Genomic DNA, 21,457 nt, shown 5'->3' with positions numbered 1-21,457 from the left:
AGAGCAGCAGGATCAACCAGGTTTTTTTTTGTAGAACTACAGAAAATTAATCTCATAGTGACTGACTGAGTGAGTATGAACGGCATGTAATACACCATTTATTGATCATTTTTTATGATGTGTGTTTAGTGACACTTTAAGCCTCGGACACTCACAAAAATGGGGCAATAAACGCCTGTACAAACACTCATTAAAAACAAGCCTGCAAAACGACACTCAGCTCCAGTGTTGATGCAGCCCCAGGGTTATACAGCAATTGTGTATTAAAAATTATATCACAAAATAAAATATTGTGAAAGTCATTATTTATGCTACTACAACTTTTTTTTTTTTTTGACTGATTACAACAGCACCTCCTTTAGCATTTGCTTGGGATAAGAGGGCTTAGACCTCACGGAGGCCCTGAGAACTGAGATGCTGAAAAAGAATGATACGCTACTGAGGACAGAATAGTAAGCTTGAAGATAAAGCTTTCTTAAAAATTAGTTGCTTGAATTGCTGCCCCACTACTCCTTGACAACTTCTGTCCACGGCTCTGGTCCCCAGAAATGTATACTGACAGCTTTCCTGTTACCTGCCCTTGATTTAGACATACTTTATGAAAAATACAGATTACAGTAGGGAGGTCGTCAGGGGCCCTATCTACATTTTGCCCCCTGGCGCCGTGATCTGTAGTTAGTTACACCCCCTGGGTTTCACCTTACATTTTTCAATATCAATGACTTCACTGGCGTAGACTTCCACCTCCACTTTGCCGTCACATTCATAGTTGGCGAGCCAGCGGTTGACCGGGAACATATACTGTTTGCCATGTGCCGGGACCTGCACCACAACGTTGCCCAAAAACCATCCAGCTCGAATTCCCACATTATCGTGACCAATCAGAAGCTTGTTGATCTAATGTGAATTAAAGATGAAGGGTTATCAGGGAGACAATTGCAATTACATTTACCAATCCTGTGTCCATGTCTATTTTATTTATAAATTGAAATTCAAATACCTCCAAACACCATACCTGCTTGACTTCTGTACAACTGGCCTGCCCCTAGATGGATCAAAATTCGGCTGGTCCTTGCCAAACCAGCCAAATTTCGATCCATCTATGGCCGGCTTAACTTGGTTCAATTCCTAACACAAGGCGGAAACGTACCTTCCCAATATCTATGGTGTTGATAGTGAAGTTGTCCACCCGTCCCCTTTCGAAGTTGTCATCCACATCATTGTCAGAAACAAGCAGGAACTGTTTGATGGTGTCTCCCTTGTCACCGTACAGCTTGACAAACACTCGGGAGTCAGAGCTGGCGCCGCTTACATCTCCTGTCTTAATCTGGAAGTGATAACTGATACCTGTAAGAGATAGGACATGCTGCATGAAAACCAAGCAAAAACATGCTAGGAAGTGCAAAATGAGACATATCTTCTGACATTACAGAGCCTCGGTAGACCCTGATCTCAAGGTATATCCCAACAGGTTCAAGTAACCAAAGACAGGAAACTTACTTCTCAGATTCTGCGAGTCCCCAATTGGAACTAACTCTCGAATGATGTGACCATCATCTTCATTCCTATCAAACCACCTGTACAAATGATACAGAGAGCACCCATCATTGCTGGATATTCAGTATTAACTGAGATCATAGCATTTCTAGTGCTAAGTACTATTTTCAGGTTGGGTTCTTTTGAGACAGCTTACTGTATGTAGGAGAATTCAATACGGTAATGGTACTCAACTCTGGTCTCAAAAAAAGTATGTTTTCTTAACTCAGAAAAGTCCCTTCTATTACTCTCAGCCTCCCCCAAATCTCCATATTCCCTAATTTTCCAAACCACCAATTCACCAAAACAGTGTAAAAAGTGAGTAAAGACAAAACAAAACAAAAGTTTTTGACAAGTTTATTATTAAAAAAAAAAAAAAAAAAAAAAACAACCAGCTATTCTTAACACAGAATTAGAATCAGTCAGAATAAACCCCTCTTCTAGCACAACCCCCCTCCTAGCACAACCCCCACTCAAATCCCCCTCTTAGCACAAATTCTCACAAATCCTCCCCTCCTAGCAAACCCCCACCCCATCTGCTCCCAAATCCCCAACATAGCACAATTACCCCCAAAATCCCCCCTCCCTAGCACAACACCCCCCCAAACCCCCACCTTGCACAGTTACCCCCCTCCTAGCACAACCATCCAACCCAAATCCCACTCCCAGCACAAACCACCACAAATCCTCCAACCTAGCACAACACCACTGACACTGATGCCTGATGAAGGCCAAGGAGGCACTAAGCGCCCTAGTAGAGTGCGCCTTAAAAGGGAAAGAAGGAACCTGACCCTTGATAGAATAGGCCTGAATCACTGCCTGTCTGATCCATCTGGAAATGGTCGAAGAGGAAGCGGACAACCCTTTACGAGGCCCATCTGCAAGCACAAATAGTGAGTCTGACTTCCTGAAAGACTCCGTAGCTGCCAGGTACATCACAATTGCCGGGACCACATCCAAGGCATGCAAGGCAATTTCCTTCGAATGTTTAGACCTGGGACACAGGAAAGGCAACACAACGTCTTCATTCAAATGAAAATCAGAGACAATCTTTGGAAGGAACAACAGACAGGGGCGAAGAACAATATTATCTCTGTGATTCACCAGGTAAGGTGAACGACAGGATAACGCCGCCAGTTCCGACGCCCTGCGGGTAGAGGTGATAGCCACCAAAAAGGCCACCTTCTGGGACATGTAAGCAGGGGAATCTCTGGAAGATTCTTAAAGGGAAGCTTCTGGAGAGCAGAAACCATAACATTGAGGTCCCAAGGCAGCAATGGAGACCACAGTGGAGGAACCAAATGTCAGAAACCCTGAAGAAAGGTACGCAACAGTGAGTGTGTGGCCAAAGGTTGTTGGAAGAAGACCGCCAAAGCGGACACCTAGCCCATGTTGGTACTCAAGGCCAATTTTTGTTCAATCCCCCCGTTGAAGGAAGGTCAAGATCCGAGCCACCAAGAAGGAGCGAGGAAGAACTCAAAGAGTCTCACACCACGCACGCATTTCTTACACGTATGATGGTAGATCTTCCTAGTGGTAGATTTCCTAGATTTTAATAGTGTAGGAATCATGACTCAGATAAACCACCATCCTTCAGCACATGGCGTTCAACAGCCAAGCCGTCAAAGCCAGCGACTGTAAAGCAGGATGGAAGATCGGTCCTTGGAACAGCAGATCCTCCCTGAGAGGAAGCTTCCAAAGAACGTCGGCGACCAGCCACACCAGAACAATGTACCAAGCCCAGCGAGGCCAGTCCGGAGCCACTAAGATGACCGGAATCCCTTCTGCCTCAATTCTGCACAGAAGTCTTGGGAGAAGCTTGAGAGGAGGGAAGGTGTAAATCAGACGATATGGGGACACCAGTGTGTCTGTGACATCCACCAGAGGATCCTGTGACAGAGCCACAAACCTCTGCACCTTTCTGTTGAGCCGAGACGCCAACAGATCCACCTCAGGGATGCCCCACCGGAGATACAACTGATGAAACACCTCCGGATGAAGGGACCACTCCCCTCGGTCCAACGCCTGCCGACTGAGGTAATTTGCCTGTAAGTTTTCTACCTGGGTATTGTGTATGGAGGAGAGGGCTGGAACGAACCGTTCTGCCCACTTTAGATTTCCGGCTACCTCCAGAGTCGCCAGGACATTTTTTGTGCCCCCTTGGTGAGTGACATAAGCCACGGCCATGGCATTGTCCGATTGAATGCGCACTGGACATCCCTGAAGACGATCTGTCCAATGGTCCAGGCACAGTCTGATTGCTTGGAGTTCCAAGACATTGATCGGTAGTCTAGACACTTCCGGTGTCCAGATCCCCTGAGCAAAATGCTTGCTGAGGACGCCTGCCCCAGCCGGACAGGCTGGCATCCATGGTGACCACTGTCCAGTACAAGGGGAGGAAGGATTTGCTCAGCCGAAGCACCGGAGAATGGAGAACGAAGCCACCATATCAGCGACTCCTTCGTTCCCCGACTCAGCCAGGTCTGATTGTCCAGAGACTGCGGAGTCTTGTCCCATTTGGCCAGAATCTGCCTTTGCAGGGACCTCGTATGGAACTGTGCAAACGGAACCGCCTTGAAGGTAGACACCATCCGGCCCAGCACCCACATGCAAGTCCGGAGAGATGACCAACTACTGGACAGCAGGAGATGAATTGCAGCTTGCGATTTATGGAGTTTGTCCAGAGGAAGGAGCACTCTGGCTAAGGCTGAGTCCAGAGTCAGGCTCAGATAGTCCAGCTTTGTGGACGGAACAAGCGCAGACTTCTGAAAACTCAGAATCCAGCCGAACTCCCACAGAGTACGTATTGTGATCTCAAGGTTTTCCACCAGAGCAGTAGAAGACTCCACTCGAAGAAGCAGATGGTCCAAGTAGTCCAGCACCACCATCCCCTGTTGGAGTAACAAAGTTAGCACTGGGGCTAACACTGTTGTGAAGACCCGAGGCCCGGAGCCGAGACCAAATGGTAACGCCACAAACTGATAATGCTCCTTTCCCTTGGTAAAGCAGAGAAAGCGCAGGTGACTGGCACATATTGGAATGTGCAGGTAGGTATCCTTGATGTTGATAGAAGCAAGAACTCAATTCTGAATTTCTGCATCCGTACAAAGCAGTTCAGCACCTTGAGGTCCAGGATTGGACGCCCTTTGCCTTATTTCCTTGGAACTGTAAACAGGTTTGAGTAAAAACCCTGAAAACGTTCCGAAGTCAGGACCGGGACAATCACTCCCCTACAGCAACATGTCTCGTACAGCCCCAAACAGACCCTGTAAGCTGTCCAGAGACAAGCACAAGTTGAAAGGAAAGAACCTTGCCGGGGGACAAGAGCGAGACTCGAGCTGGACCGAATTACTTTGTGGACCCACTTGTCTTGTACCCGGGAAGTCCACGGGTCCGGAAACCAGCAAAGACGTCCCCCCTTGCGGGTCTAGAGAATCCCGCTCTAGGTTTGCCAGACCAGGTTCATTTGGATCCCCCAGTGGAGGACCTGAAAGGCTTCGAGCCCTTGTCAGTCGACCCTGAGGGACGAAAACATTTCTTATGAACCGAGAACGAAGGCCTACGTCTACGACAACGTTCCTTGCCCTTAGTAGCCTGCGGAAGAAAGGTACTCTTCCCCCCTATGAGACCTTTTATGATGTCATCCAGGGTAGCTCTAAACAAGCAAACTCCTTGAAAGGGAAGATCAGTCAAGGCCTTTTTAGAAGTCTGGTTCGCAGACCAGCATTTGAGCCAAAAGACATTCCGAAGGACCAATGCCGAAACAGAAAGTCGCGCCAGGGAAGATGCATCCAAAAAGACATCACAGATAAACTGCAGCCCCTTGACCAGCTGGTCTGCCAGCTCAGCAAAGGCAGGGGGGAGCTGTTCTCCCTCAGCACCAGGGCAATAGTGAATACGGGCCTCAGTGCCCAACCAGCCAGAGTGTACATATTGCGGGCAACAGCCTCCGCCTTCCTGTCAGCCGGATCCTTTAAGGCTGGGGACTCTTCAACCAAAATCATGGTTGCATTGTTCAAACTGGAGACCGGAGGGTCCACCACCGGTGGAACAGTCCACTTCTTAATAAGGGACTCCTCATAGGGGTAATGCCTAGTAAAGCACTTAGGGACCCCAAGGGGACGCTTTGGTCGTCCCCACTCAATGTTGTCAAAATAGGCAGTGAAAGGAAACACCCTTGCCACTCTGGATGGCTTGTGAGTGCCAAAGGGAACCTGTGCATCCATCTCAGCTGCATCCATCTTCAAGGTCTTACGCACAGATACAATCAGTGCTTCCACCATTGTCTTTTAGTGCGCGGTTGCAGATGTGGAGGATTCATCCTCACTATCAGAGGATTACAGGCGCGTGGTTGCAGACCCAGCAGGGTGACCCACATCAGCGGCAGCCAAATCAGATTCAGGATCTGTTGAGACAGATGAGGCAGGGGAAGGCGAGGGGAGCTTTTTGCTAGCCCGCAACCTGAAAGCCACCCCCACCTAGGACATAAAGGACTCCAGGACTGCCGTCAGTGCATTAAGGGATGGATGGGACATGGAGGGCCCTGCAGCCTCAGAGAGGGGATCAGGTAGGAAGATGTGCTCCAAAGACTCCATTAATCACCAGGGGAACCCCACAAAACAGGTGAGAAAAACACTGCAAGGGAATTCTCCACTGCGCTGGCAGCACCACCCAGTCGCCAGGCACAGAGCACCAAGCGATCCTCAGCAGAGAGGGTGAGAACCCCACCAGACTCACCACCCAGCAGAAACAGGCACCTGCGATCAGGAAGTAAAAGGATGCAGGAGTCAGCACCAGGGGATGAGGAGGGGCTTCCACCGATGAAATCGCCACCCACAGGGCTCCACTATCATGGCTGCCGCTATTTGCAATGGCGAACCACCGCAAAATGGCCACCGGACTACACAAACATAGCCGCCGTGCATAGAAACACACATGCTACAACAAAATGGCGGGACCGTGTGGCACCACAAGGCTTCCAGGGACTCAGGATAGATCCCTAGGCTTCAGGGAAAGACCCAGGCAGGATGGAGGGCCCTGGCAGGAGCCCCCACCAGATACACCCCCCCGCACAGCCGATTGTCTGGTTGCCGGCGGCGCACCCCCCCAGTCCCCATCGCCAGTATAGCACCCTGCCCCCACCCCAGGAGGTGGACAAACAAGACCACCCAAACAGCACCAGCGTAAGTTGAGGGGGGGGGGGGGTAGGATGGGGGACAGATGAAAGGGGGGTGTCTTACGGGAAGGAGGGGAACCCGGTAGTCTAACCGTCCCAAGGAGGGGCCCATGTCCACCCCAAAACCCTCCAGAGGGAGAGGGGGGACAGCTACTCACCATACCAGGAACCAGGCGGGCAGCGCTTCAGACAGAACCCCTCTCCACCAAAATGGGGTGGCTGTCAGCCAGGAGGAACGATGCGACTCGGGCTGAGACTCAGTCATATGCGAACTTGTAGGCCAGCCCCTGTCCAGTGGGGCTATGTCGCGGCCGACCTAGCGCGGAGCTGAGGTCTATGCGCGCTTGCTGGCCAGACTGGGGTGACCACTGGATCTAGATCAGCCTTTCTCAACCAGTGTGCCGCGGCACGCTGGTGTGCTGCCAGAGGTCCTCAGGTGTGCCGCAGGATTAAGGGGGAGAAGGGAGAAAAGGGCTGTCAGATGAGCCCGATCCCCTACCAAACTACAATTGGCACTGTGAAGGAGCTGTGCACTCTGCTTCCCCCTACCCGACTGAATGGGGAAAGGTACTGCGCTAAACCTTTTAAACGTGTGTGTATGTATGAAGTGAAGTGAAGAAATGTCATCAGCACACCAAGGATTCCTGCAAAGGATCCAAAGCTTCATTCCATGGTCACATTATAGATACGTAGCAACGCTTCAGAGCTACACAGGGCCCCTTCATCAGGCGAGCGATATGTGTGTGTGTACACGTGTGTCTACATGTGCGCGTGTGCGTATTGTATACGTTTGTGTGTGTATGTGTGTATGTGTCTACATGTGCTGCTCCTCTGAAAAGCAATCCATTCACAGATCGCTTTTCAGAGGCATTTGACAAGCGGTAACGAGGCAATATTTTGCCTCCTCACCATCTGTTTTAAGCCCGTAAATGCAGCATCACTACACTCAACCGTGCTATGCACATAGTTGCGGAGTAGTTGCAGTGCAGCCCCATTCACCCTGGGTATACCTCCATCTGCAGCCCCAGCATGTGTACACCCCCAGCTTCTCCCTCTGCAGGTAAAGGAGGAGAAGTTTTGGGTAGTAAAAAAAGCTCAACCATGTTGTTTTACCACCCCTCCAACCTGACATGTGTAAAAGCCCTTGGTTCACATCTGCGTGGCTGCGTTTAGAGCAGCCCATTCATTTTAATGGGCTTCCCACCAAAATGCAAGGAAAGAATTCCCCGACCCTTTTTTTTTTAAATTGCGCCCCACCAAAAACATCCCACATTTGCCAATATGGGGGTGCCATTAAGAATGAATGGCACCCCTAAAGAGCAGAGCGTTTGTCTGCATGTCAGAAACTAGCGTAATTTTGGGTGTGTTTCGCAACATAAATTAATGTGAGCCAAGCCCTGGACATGGGTGCCTCGAGACTGAAAATACTTTTCAAGGGTGCCCCAACTGGAAAAAGGTTGAGAAACACTGATCTAGATAATCCAGCCCGTCGCCCAGTTCGGAAGTTAACCACTTGCCGACCGGTCACGTTGACCGTACTGCGGCAAAGTGGCTCAATATCGTCCAGCGACGCAGACCGGAGGCTCGCTCCCGCTGTTTTCAGTCACAGCGGGAGTCGGGCCAGGGGAGTGATCACCGCCGCTCTTCCCCGATCGTCGGGGATCGAGTGTGGAAAACAAAGCGGGCGGATCTCCTAAGTGACATTCAGGGACAGATTGCCGGATTCAGCATAGCTGAACCTGCGATCTGTGCCTGTGTCACACAGTCCCCTCCCCCCACACGTCAGTAAGCACCAGGCATACATTAACCCCTTGATCACCAATAAAAGATACATTAACCCCTTGATCACCAATAAAACCCCTTCCCTGCCAGTGAAATTTTTACAGTAACAGTGCATATTCATAGCACTGATTACTGTAGTAATGTCACTGGCACCCCCAAAAGTGTCAAAAATGTCAGTCAAGGGTCCGATCTGTCCGCCGCAATGTCCCAGTCCCGCAAAAAAAATCGCAGATCGCCGCCAGATCGCCGCCATTACTAGTTAAAAAAAAAAACAATAAAAATGACATAAATTTCCCGTAGTTGGTAGCAGCGATAACTTTTGCGCAAACCAATCAAAATACACTTTTTGCTTTTTTTTTTTACCAAAAATATGTAGCAGAAAACAAATCGGCCTGAAATGTTAAAAAATTTAGATTTTTACATTTTTTTGGGGGAATTTCATATAAAAAAAATGTGAAAAATATTGTTATTTTTTCAAAAATTGTCACTCTTTTTTTGTTTATAGCGCAAAAAGTAGAAATTGCACAGGTGATCAAATACCACCAAAAAAAAGCTCTATTTGTGGGGAAAAAAGGACATCAATTTTATTTGGGTACAGCGTCGCACAACCACGCAATTATCCGTTAAAATAACGCAAAGCTGAATTGCAAAATATGGCCTGGTCAGGAATGTGGTAAAATCTTCCGCTCTTAAAGCGGTTAAAAATACGCTCATTGAGAATTTTTTTTGTCAAAGACATGTAGCTAAATACATTTTGGCCTAAATATATGACAAAAATGTAATATATTGGATATTTTTTAACTGTCAAAGTAGAAAAATATTGTTATTTTTTCAAAATTTCTTTTATTAATATCGCAAAAAATAAAAAGCGCAGAGGTGATCAAATACCACCAAAAGAAAGCTCTGTTTATGGGAAAAAAAGGACATAAATTTCATTTGGGTACGGCGTTGCATGACCGCGCAATTGTTAGTTAAAGTCGCACAGTGCCAAATTGCAAAAAGTGGCCTGGACGTAAGACAGAAAAATCCTCCGGTGGTAAAGTGGTTAATTGTAGATCTCATAGGAGAAAAAAAAAAATTCTATCTAAAAAGAAAAAATTTGCCAGGACTGACTAGGCAGAAAAAAACTATAGCAGGGAGAGGGAGTATACCCCTTGGGACTGCCCATAGGCATAGCCAGACTTTTTTCTGCCTAGTGTCCTACTCCTGGAGGGGACAGTATAACCCAATGGTTAAGAATATCAGGAGAAATATTACTTTTCAAAGTTTGAAGTTTTGAATGTATAGTTAATATGTGTTTTATGAAATCATTCTACTAATCTGGGGTCATACCTGTCACAGGGGAATTCTATGTTTTCAGAATCGGGTTGTCCTTCTTGTTTCACTAGAACCTTGTCAAGGTACCATCCGCAGCCTCCTCCTTTCCCATCATGCCCTATGCGCACCCTCCTCACTTGCTGTAGAGTCACAGCTTCTATGATAAATTCATCAGCCTGAAGGAAGGAAGAAGTGTGGTGAGGACAAAGAAACCTGCGCAGTGGGAAGATCTGCCTTCTGTATCATCACCTGAGCAACATCAATGTTGTCATACAAAAAGGAGAACCATTTGAATCCCTCTATCTATACAGTCTCAGATGTGTGGATATAGCAATGAAATAATCATTTAAAGCGTATCTAAGCCCCCGAAAAAAAAAAATATATATATATTGCAGCTTACTAATAAATAGATGTGATGGCTGAGTTAGTTTTCTATTTTCAAAGATGTTTTACTTTATTTTCACCCAGTATATTATATAAACAAAAAAATACAGACAATTTTGAAAATTAAAAAAAAAAACAATTTTCTTACATTCTGCTATAAAACATATCCAATAAAAGAATTTAAAAAATCAAACCCCTTTATCAGTTTGGGCCAATATGAATTCTGCTACATATTTTTGGTAAAGAAAATCACAATAAGCATATATTGAAAAGTTATAGCGTCTAAAAACTATGGGATATATTTGTAACATACATTACATTTTTGTAAATATTTTATTCTATCTTTTCATGTGACAATACTGAAGAAAGGACACTTTGCTACAATGTAAAGTAGTGAGTGTACAGCTTGTATAACAGTGTAAATTTGCTGTCCCCTCAAAATAACTCAACACACGTCTAAACCACTGGCCACTGAGTACACCCCTAAGAAGAAACTGTCCAAATTTGGCCCAATTAGCCATTTTCCCTCCCCATTGTCATGTGATTCATTAGTGTTACAAGGTCTCAGGTGTGAATGGGGAGCAGGTGTGTTAAATTTGAAGTTATCGCTCTCACTCTCTCATACTGGTCACTGGAAGTTCAACATGGCACCTAATGGCAAAGAACTTCCTGGGGATCTGAAAAAAAGAATGGTTGCTCTACATAAAGATGGCCTAGGCTAGACGTATAAGTACTGCCAGAATTGCTGCAGAGGTTGAAAGGGTGGGGGTTCAGCCTGTCAGTGCTCAGACCATACACTGCACACATGTCATCAAATTGGTCTGCATGGCTGTCGTCCCAGAAGGAAGCTGTTAAGTACCTGTTAGGTAAAGTCCGAAGTGGAGTTTGAGTGCTGAGGATTCAGGCGAAAACGTAGTCAGGGATCAGGCCGGCACTTAGAACATTCAGACATTAATGGCTGTGTGTTGAGTTATTTTGAGGGGACAGCGAATTTACACTGTTATACAAGCTGTACACTCACTACTTTACATTGTAGCAAAGTGTCATTTCTTCAGTGTTGTCACATGAAAAGATATAATAAAATATTTACAAAAATGTGAGGGGTGTACTCACTTTTGTGAGATACTGTATGTCTATATATATATATATATATATATATATATATATATATATATATATATATATATAGATATAGATATATATATATCTATATATATCTATATATATAATATAAAATGTTTGGGGGTTCAAAGTCATTTTCTTGCAAAAAAAAGTAATTTTTTACATGTAGGAGAGAAGTGTCAGAATTGGCCCAGTTGGCAAAAGGTTAATGTATTATTTATTTAATTGATGTTTTTAAAACTAATTATTGTATTTCAAATGTATTTAATTAACATATTATTTAGGTTTTTTTATGGCTATTTTTTTGTGTAATAAAACTGGTCACTGCTGCTTTCTCCCTTGTGCAGGGTGACTGGTCTTGTCTCCGCCCCCTTTTGTCATTTTCTGCAGGCAGTCTGTAGTAGGTGGGGCCTGCTGGGTCCCTCCCACAGTTCAGCTCTCTACACAGGCTATGTACACTACAGTGATGATATCACTGCTACTCTATTATGGCAAAATCTGTGTTTGCAAAGGCATTTAATGCACAAATAGTGGATTTATATCCTCTCCAGCTATTAAGGAATATGCTTAAATTCAAGTTTTCTACCCAGAATTCAGCTTTAAAATGTCAAATTTTTGCAAAGAGATATGGTGCACACAAAGTAGATTGATATCATATGTGGATATTGAGTAAAATATTTAAATTAAAATGTTTGTGTTTGTAGTTAAGCTTTAAGAAATTTTTCAAAGAAAGCATAACAAACTTTAAAACATTCAGTTTTCAGTTTTAAAATGTTTTTTAAATCAATTATTTTAATAAGAGTGAAGGTTTGATTTAATACACCATAACTTGTCAGCTTTTAGTTTTCTAAGGATTTATTGTTGGTTTTCTTGTGATTTATATTGTGCACCCCCCCCCCACCACCACTCTACCATTACCCCATCTGCCGACATCTTGCTCCTTTTTCTCGGAGTTATTTATTCAGTCCATTGATTAGGGCTTAAGCTTCGCAGTGATGTAATTGCAGGAAGAGCAGACTATTTTTAAACTAATTTATTCAGTAACCTATTTCGGGAAGAACTATTATTGAATCAGTTAAAGAAGCTGCAAATGGAACGATCCATCCTTTCCAATTCAAAATTGGTTATTAGCCAAACCATAATTTTTATATATTTATATTCAGGTTTTCACTGGGACTTGGAATAAAATTTTTAATTTATTTTGTAATGTAATATTAATACAGTTTTCTAAAACCTTTCCAAATAATCAAATTATGCTCCCTTAGTAACAATATTCCTTGTCCAGAACACCTCCAGAAATTGTCTTTCCCACTTGTGTGATTGGCTGCTTTTCCCAAAGATCTGCCCAGAACTTGCAGTAACATTATAGCAATCCACTGCAATGTTACTGCAGAGAACCCTCTACAATGTGATGATATTGCGGATAAAATTCTACAGGTATTTTAGAATGCAGGTATTCTTTTTTATACAATACTATTTCTCTTTTTAAACACTGCCTGCTCTGATCTTGTGATACATTCACAGTCAGTCTGAAAAAGTGGGTGCATTGGCCACTCTGGGTATCTATAGAGCAGAAGCAAGTAAGAAGCTGCAGTGAAGTTTGCTGCAATTCCTGCAAAGTATATAAGTGGAATTAAGAGAGAATCAAAGCATCATGGGAATTATACTTTAGAAAATCCTTGGGGCTATGTTTTTTTAATCTTGCCATTACACACTTCCAAATTATACAGCTTCTTTTTCTAAAAGTATGTTGCTCCTTTCCCTAAACTTTTATATTTTCCTGAGTAGAGAAGGAGACATTTTCTTCTAGTTACTTATATAAGGAGTTTGTCCCACTGTTAGGATAGATAGATAGATAGATAGATAGATAGATAGATAGATAGATAGATAGATAGATAGATAGATAGATAGATACCTTGCTTTGTGCACTGGTGTGCAGTCATGTTGGAACAGGAAGGGGCCATCCCCAAACTGTTCCCACAAAGTTGGGAGCATGAAATTGTCTAAATGTCTTGGTATGCTGACACCTTAAGAGTTCCCTTCACTGGAACTAAGGGGCAAAGTCCAACTCATGAAAAACAACCCCACACCATAATCCCCCCTCCACTAAATGATTTGGACCAGTATACAAAGCAAGGTCCTTAAAGACATGGATGAGGGTCAAGTTCCTCCACCCCCAAACTCGCTCATCCATGTCTTGCTTTGTGCACTGGTCCAAATTATTTGGTGGAGGGGAATTATGATGTGGGGTTGTTGTTCAGTAAGGATGATCAAACTTTTGAAAAGTTCGGTTCGGCCAGAACATCCGAACTTCCCGAAAGTTCGGCCCGGATTTCAGAACCCCATTGAAATCAATGGGACCCAAACTTCGGTAACCAAAAAACACAATTTTTAAGCCCTAAAACCCAATAAATGCCCCTAAAAAGTGCCTAGGGTTCTGGGTCATGCCCCATTAACTATTAATCACACAAAAAAAAGTTCTTAAAAATTGTCATTTTTGATAAAAAAAAGCCAATTATTGAAAAAAAAAAAAAAAAAAGAGAGATTTTTTGATTTTGAGGCAGGCAAAACATCTGAACTTGTGTATAGTGGTGTATATACACACATCCATATATTTATATACACACCTAGACATATATAGGTGTGATAGTAGCAGAAATATATGCTTGCGCTAATTAAATCATTTACAGTAATATATTTCTGCTACTATCACACCTATATATGTCTAGGTGTGTATATAAATATATGGATGTGTGTATATACACCACTATACACAAGTTCAGATGTTTTGCCTGCCTCAAAAGAACCCCAAAAAATGCCAAAAAAAAACCGCTAGCGTCAAAAAGAAAATGCCCAGGTGTGTTTTTGCTGGCATTTTTTGGGGGTTTTTGGAGGCAGGCAAAACATCAGAACTTGTGCACAGTACCACTATACACAAGTTCAGATGTTTTTCCTGACTGCAAAGAACCCAAAAAAATGCCTTCTATTAAACCGGCAAGGTGTGAAAACCGAGAAGCCATATTGGTGAAGATCTGAAAGTTTTCTAATACAAACGATCTTTTTTTTTATGGTTCTGGACATGCTACAGAGCTGAAACTTCACATGTACACTTTTTAGACCCCCCAGATCTGAAATCCAAAAATCTCTTTTTTTTTTTTTTTTTAATTTTTTCAATAATTGGCTTTTATTTATCAAAAATGACAATTTTTAAGAACTTTTGTGTGATTTTGTGTCTGGGGGGTCTAAAAGGTGTACCTGTGAAGTTTCAGCTCTGTAGCATGTCCAGAACCAGAAAAAAAAAGGATTGTATGTATTAGAAAACTTTCAGCTCAGGGGGTTAGCTTCTCTCCTCGGTTTTCACACCTTGTCGGTTTCAAAGCAGGCATTTTTTTGGGTTCTTTGCAGTCAGGAAAAACATCTGAACTTGTGTATAGTGGTACTGTGCACAAGTTCAGATGTTTTGCCTGCCTCCAAAAACCCCCAAAAAATGCCAGCAAAAACACACCTGGGCATTTTTTTTTTTGACGCTAGCATTTTTTTGGCATTTTTTTGGGTTCTTTTGAGGCAGGCAAAACATCTGAACTTGTGTATAGTGGTATATATACACACATACATATATTTATATACACACCTAGACATATATAGGTGTGATAGTAGCAGAAATATATTACTGTAAATGATTTCATTAGCGCAAGCATATATTTCTGCTACTATCACACCTATATATGTCTAGGTGTGTATATAAATATATGGATGTGTGTATATACACCACTATACACAAGTTCAGATGTTTTGCCTGCCTCCAAAACCCCCCAAAAAATGCCAGCAAAAACACACCTGGGCATTTTTTTTTTACGCTAGCGTTTTTTTGGCATTTTTTTGGGTTCTTTTGAGGCAGGCAAAACATCTGAACATGTGTATAGGGGGTATATATACACATATATGTCTGAATATATACCCCTAGACATATATAGGTGTGATAGTAGCAGAAATATATTACTGTAAATGATTTCATTAGCGCAAGCATTTATTTCTGCTACTATCACACCTATATATGTCTAGGGGTATATATTCAGACATATATGTGTATATATACCCCCTATACACATGTTCAGATGTCATGTCTGACATCAAACATGTCCTCAAAAAAGCACTGGCAGTGGCAGCCCCTGCAGCATAAAAAATGCTTGGCTGGTGAGAAGCCATATGGGTTTGCCGAAGCAATTCAGAGAAATGATCATTTCTCTATAGCGGTCACCCTGCTATGGAAGGGTTTTGTCACCCTGCCATAGCAGTCACTGCCAGTTAACCCTACACTACACTACACTACGGTCCCCTTACACTTAACACTTTCCCTACAGAAACTAAATTTTTGAAGCTAACTTAAGTGTAAAGGAGCACTCTAACTACACTAGATATCCCTTTCCTCACACTAATAAATAGCTAAATGACACTTTTAAAGTAAAATTAACAGAACTGCTTCCACTCTCTTCCATGTCCAGTATAACAATGCTAGGAATATGGCGGGGGCGATCTTATATACTGGGGGGCTATTCACTAATGATTGGTCTAGGGACCCCCTAGTCACTCCAATCACATTCCTAGCATTCTCCTGCCTCTCAATTGGCTTTTGCTAATGGTTCTGGTCCAATCACGGGCTTTTAAAGCCCATTTTCTGAAGCATTGCATTTTGGGCGGTTCTGGTTGCCGAATTCTGAACTTTTTGGGCAAAAAGTTCTAAATTCGGCCGAACCTCGAACACCCAATGTTCGGGCCGAACAGATGGTCAACCCGAACCGTTCGATCATCCCTATTGTTCAGGGGTTGGGCTTGGCCCCTTAGTTCCAGTGAAGGGAACTCTTAAGGCATCAGCATACCAAGAAATTTTGGACCAGTGCACAAAGCAAGGTCCATAAAGACATGGATAAGCGAGTTTGGGGTGGAGGAACTTGGCTGGCCATCACAGAGTTCTGACCTCAACCCTATAGAACACCTTTGGGGTGAATTAGAGTGGAGACTGCAAGCCAGGCCTTCTCTCAAACATCAGTGACCTCACAAATGCGCTTCTGGAAGAATGGTCAAATATTCCCATAGACACACTCCTAAACCTTGTGGACAGCCATCCCAGAAGATTTGAAGCTGTTATAGCTGCAAAGGGTGGACCAACTCAATATTGAACTCTACGGACTAAAACTGGGATGCCATTAAAGTTCATGTGCATGGAAAGGCAGGAGTCCCAATACTTTTGGTAATATAGTGTAGATAGATAGATAGATAGATAGATAGATAGATAGATAGATAGATAGATAGATAGATAGATAGATAGATAGATAGATAGATAGATAGATAGATAGATAGATAGATAGATAGATAGATAGATAGATAGATAGATAGATACAATGGTCCGCTATATACTAATAAATAAGATATAAAGAAGCCCGTACTGTGTACACAGGGAGAAGGCACACATGATGTTGGGTGGAAGATTTCTCAGTTTATTCTAAAATTAACAAAGATTTTTGTACAGCTAATGCAGGCCATACATGGGTTGAATACCGAACAAATTTTCTTTCGAAAATCAGAAATTTTGTGTTTTGTGATCCGATGGTGCCACCATTGATTTTGAAATTTGACCACCCAAGCCTTCAATTTCCTTTCATGTTGCTACAGTAAAAAAAATTTTGTGGCCGGGAATCTTCTTTTCTTTCCAGGTCACAGCTCATGCGCATTTCTTTTTAGCTTATATTTCTTGAACGAGTCTCCCATCATAGATGAGAAATTTGTTTGTTTTTCAAGATATTTTCAACATGCCCGATCATTCAAATTTGATGGCCTCACGAAAATCGGCCGTTGCTGCAGACCAATAATAGTGCAAAATTCAAACAAAAATTCTTGGTTTTGATTTTGGAAAGAAGATTTTGAAATTCAACCCATGTGTGGGTTAAGAGATAAGGTTAAATCATGTGTCAATTGCCTGAAACAATACAGTTCTGTGCCTAGCAAGGTTAAAGCTGGCCTAGAAATAATGTTATCTCAATTCTCTCATGAGATTGCAGCTGACGCAAATAAAACTTTAAGGGAGAATCCTACATGTAGAAGAAAATAAAATGGAGTCCCTAAAGACCAATCCTGCATGATAGATAGATAGATAGATAGATAGATAGATAGATAGATAGATAGATAGATAGATAGATAGATAGATAGATAGATAGATAGATAGATAGATAGATAGATAGATAGATAGATAGATAGATAGATAGATAGTAGAGCTGCACGATTAATCGTATGAAAATCGCGATCTCGATTCACCCCCCCCGACGATCTAAACCTGACATATGCTCGATTCTTTGCATAGCTGTGAGGAAGCAGAGAGAACAGCTGTGGAAAAAAAAAAAGCCTCCCGCAAACGCCTATCAGCATTAAGTCTCCCAGTAACTATAAACAAAATGATTACATTGTATTTTTTCCTTCCCTCTGCCAGGGAGAAAGGAAGTTTAACCTCTTAAAGACTAGACCTTTTTTTGACACTTGTTGCTTGCAAGTTAAAATCATTTTTTTTGCTAGAAAAGTACTTAGAACCCCCAAACATTTTATATATTTTTTTAGCAGAGACCCTACAGAATAAAATGGCGATTGTTGTAATATTTTATGTCACACTGTATTTGCGCAGCAGTCTTTCAAACGCAATTAATAGACTTTAATGAATAAAAAAAAAAAAACGTAACAGTAAAATTATCCCAATTTTTTTTTGTTACACAGAGAATCGTGAGAGAATCGTGATCTTTATTCCAAGCTAAAAAATCGTGATTCTCATTTTGGCCAGAATCGTGCAGCTCTAATAGATAGATAGATAGATATGGGATAGATAGATAGAGAGATAGATAGATAGTGTGACGAAAATTACTTTGGGCATGGGGGTTGTGGACCCCAAATTCCTTTAGAGAGGTTGGGGGGCACCATGCCCAGCCTTATGGGGCTCTCTTATGTTTAAATCACCCTGCATCTGTTATGGATGCAGGGTGACCAGGAGGGTGGTGAACACTGAAAAATGGTTTGGACTACTACAAATGGGTTGAATTGCTTCATATTTGTCATCAAGGTCAATTGTTCCCTTTGCCATGAGGTCTCTGAGCAGGAAGTGCATTCCTAATATGGTCATCCCAGGAAGTTCTGAGGAGACAGACTGTCTAAGGTGGCTCCCCATTCATCTATTGTCAGGTGTGCTAATGACCTCACCTGTTGTCTGCTAAGGGAGGTATTGACACTCAGAGTAATGTGTATTGAGGGCTCGTTAGGGAACCATTGTTCTGTGTCTGACTATTGTGTACATTGATTGCCCCCTGGGGCTTCTGTCTCCTTGCATTGGTCAGAGCTATCTGACCAATCCCTGTTGACTCATTTTCAAGTCCTCATTTGCATAGCAGTCCTTCTGGTCAATCTATCTGACCAATCACTATTGACTCATTTTCAATTCCTCATTTGCATGTCTGGAGAGGACCTGAATGGGAACTGCAGGTACTTTACAATTGACCAATAGGAAAGCGGTTGTTGGGGGCAGGATGTTCCAAATTCTGTATAAAAGTGTGCTGTGTTCTTCCAATAAATGGCTTCCTGTTTGAACTTACATACAGCCTTGCCTGGTGTTTGTTCTAATGGATTCCGAACGGCACATAGCTGTAGTTTGGATCCCGGATCCTTGGTTGACCGAACCTTCAGACGTTGCGATCTGCAAGCTGACTGACTAGAAACAGAGGAGTGTCGGGAGAGCGGACAGAGCGAGCAAGGGTCTCGTCACAGATAGATAGATAGATAGATCTGCATTCTTAATACTGTGTATTGCCCTCTTTAGCATCAATGGCAGCTTGCAGTCCTTTGTAATAGTTGTCTATGAGGCCAGGGCCGCTGTTAGAAATCATGGGGCCCCATACAGCCTACATGATGGGGCCCCCTCGACCCGCCCCACAACTGCACCCCTGGCTCCGCCCCTTACCCCACGCTGTCAAAAAGGGGGGGATTTGAGGGGACTGGTGGCAGAAGCTGGAATATGTAAAATGTTCCAAAAGGTGAACCTTTAGTAGCCATTATTACTCTAAACTTTATACACTATTATAAAGCAGCAGAGATGTCTTATTTTAGAACTTTTGTTGACTAATTAGCAAGCATAAGCTCAGTCATGTTCGGACCGTAGTCTGAACCCACCTTATCTATAACAACAGGAAGCTTTACAGTGCCCCACCAATCATAACTGGAGCAGAATGGGCGAGATGTCAGTGTTTTGACATCTGCGCCAATTCAGTTTGTGTCGGCATACACCACAGACTTGTGGTGGTTCTATGGCTCTTGTGTCCATTTACATCAGGCTACCTCTGATCTGTCACATTTAGGTCAGAAAAAATAGAAAAGGATGTCCTTTTCCATTTTCTTTTCTTGGACCTGAATGGCCACAGAGGTGGGCGGATCTAAATGGACACAAGTCAATTCATATCTGGACTCCTGTAGACCAACATGGAGCTTTCAATCAGGTCCACATGAAAAACTAACAGGTGAACCTAATTGCAAAGCCTGGTTGATGAAGTTATATATTTTTTTTAACATGAAATTTGCTACAAAGCTGCTTGGGCCCCCCTGCTGAGCTGATTGAGGCTGGGCCCGGTACAACAGGGCTAGTTGTACTGCCTTATCAGCGGCCCTGTATGAGGCCCTGAATTCTTGCCGGTGGTAGAGCTGCCCATTCTTCTTGGCAAAATGCCTCCAGGTCATGCCTAGTCTTTGGTCGTCTTGCATGAACCACATATTTGAGATCTTCCCAGAGTGGCTGGATGATATTAAGGTCAGGCGACTGTGATGGCTACTCCAGAACCTTCAACTTTTTCTGCTGTAACCACTGGAGGTCAATTTGGCCTTGTGATTAGGGTCATTGTCATGCTGGAAAGTCCAAGAGTGCCCCATGCAATCGTGCAGAAGAATGCAAATTGCCTGCCAGTATTTTCTGATTTTATGCTGCATTCATCTTGCCATCAATTTTTACAAGATTTCCTGTACCTTTAGAGCCTCCCCCCCCCCCATTCTTGTTGCTAAAGACCTTGTTGACCCCTCTTCAAACACAATCCTTATGGCTGTAACCATAAAGCTCTAGTATTTTGGTCTCATCACTCCAGATTACAGCGTACTAGAAGCTGTGAGGCGTGTCAAGGTGTTGTCGGGGATATTGTAACATACAATAGGAAAAACCCTCTGGTGGGACTTTTAAGGGCAATGGGTAGACAAAGTATGAATTTCAAAAAAGTATAAGAAAATATAGGAAAAGAGTAAAAAAGGGAAAAAAATTCTCAAAAAATATGAAGTTTATTGCATGAAACATGAGTGTGGTCACGGGCTGGTTCTTTTAAACATGCAGTTGCTTCATTCCGAACACCAGAGCATCTGTGATTGTAGACATCTGTACATAGCCATGCTCATGTAGACCCCTGAGGAAGAATTTGACCTCACCATTTTCGAAACGCGTTGGATCTTAGCTATCTAGGTTTTTCACATTATGCTCTTTTCTTTTGTCAGGTGTTTGTGTATGACATTGTGTAACCGCATCATTTTGTTTTAACTAATCTGGAGGTTCTCTCTGGATTCATGTGATCTTTTTTACATGTTTCATGCAATAAACTTCATATTTTTTGAGAATTATTTTCCCTTTTTTCTCTTTTCCTATATTTTCTTATACTTTTTTGAAATTCATACTTTGTCTATCTATTGCCCTTAAAAGTCCCACCCAGAGGGTTTTTCCTGTTGTATGTATTGATTTTGGGATGCGGGCATACTTATCTCTATTTGGCTCCAGCGTAAGGCAATGGGCATATTGTAACTGGCATTTTTGTAGTAAAGGCTTCTTTCTGACAACTCGATCATGCAGCTCATTTTTTGTTCAAATATTGTCATATTCTGCTACTTGAAACAACCTGTTACCTGTGAGTTTTTCTTTGTATCCCGAATAATTGTTCTGGCAGCTGTGGCTGCAATCTTTCTTCATCTACCTGTCCTTGGCTTGGTATCAAGAGATACCCAAACTTTTCACTTCTTAAAGTGATACTGAAGTCTTATATATTTCTTGCTTAAAAATAACAAAATGTGTTATACTTACCTGTTCTG

At 42.9% G+C, this 21,457-nt stretch overlaps 1 protein-coding gene and 1 long non-coding RNA gene across 2 annotated transcripts in view; one reads left to right on the top strand and one right to left on the bottom strand.

Annotated features, from left to right (window-relative positions):
* Positions 1–8,735, top strand: part of LOC309553501 — a 1,012,307-nt gene extending 1,003,572 nt beyond the window's left edge. Inside the window, exon 2 of the long non-coding RNA XR_014225174.1 lies at positions 8,585–8,735. This is a non-coding gene — a long non-coding RNA (uncharacterized lncRNA). The remainder of the gene's footprint in view (positions 1–8,584) is intronic.
* The window catches only part of LOXHD1 (lipoxygenase homology PLAT domains 1), a gene marked incomplete at its 5' end in the record, with an annotated part of 374,771 nt that overhangs the window by 155,493 nt on the left and 197,821 nt on the right, over positions 1–21,457 (bottom strand). Inside the window, 4 exons of the mRNA XM_082254549.1 lie at positions 705–897; positions 1,151–1,347; positions 1,501–1,577; positions 9,827–9,987. Of these exons, the coding sequence (XP_082110675.1) occupies positions 705–897; positions 1,151–1,347; positions 1,501–1,577; positions 9,827–9,987 (628 nt within the window). The remainder of the gene's footprint in view (positions 1–704; positions 898–1,150; positions 1,348–1,500; positions 1,578–9,826; positions 9,988–21,457) is intronic.

The sequence above is a fragment of the Pelophylax lessonae genome, assembly GCF_965119305.1.
Source record: "Pelophylax lessonae genome assembly, chromosome: 1".
Classification (NCBI taxonomy): domain Eukaryota; kingdom Metazoa; phylum Chordata; class Amphibia; order Anura; family Ranidae; genus Pelophylax; species Pelophylax lessonae.
The sequence above is the reverse complement of the archived record's forward strand: the minus strand, read 5'-3'. Positions and strand labels throughout refer to the sequence as shown.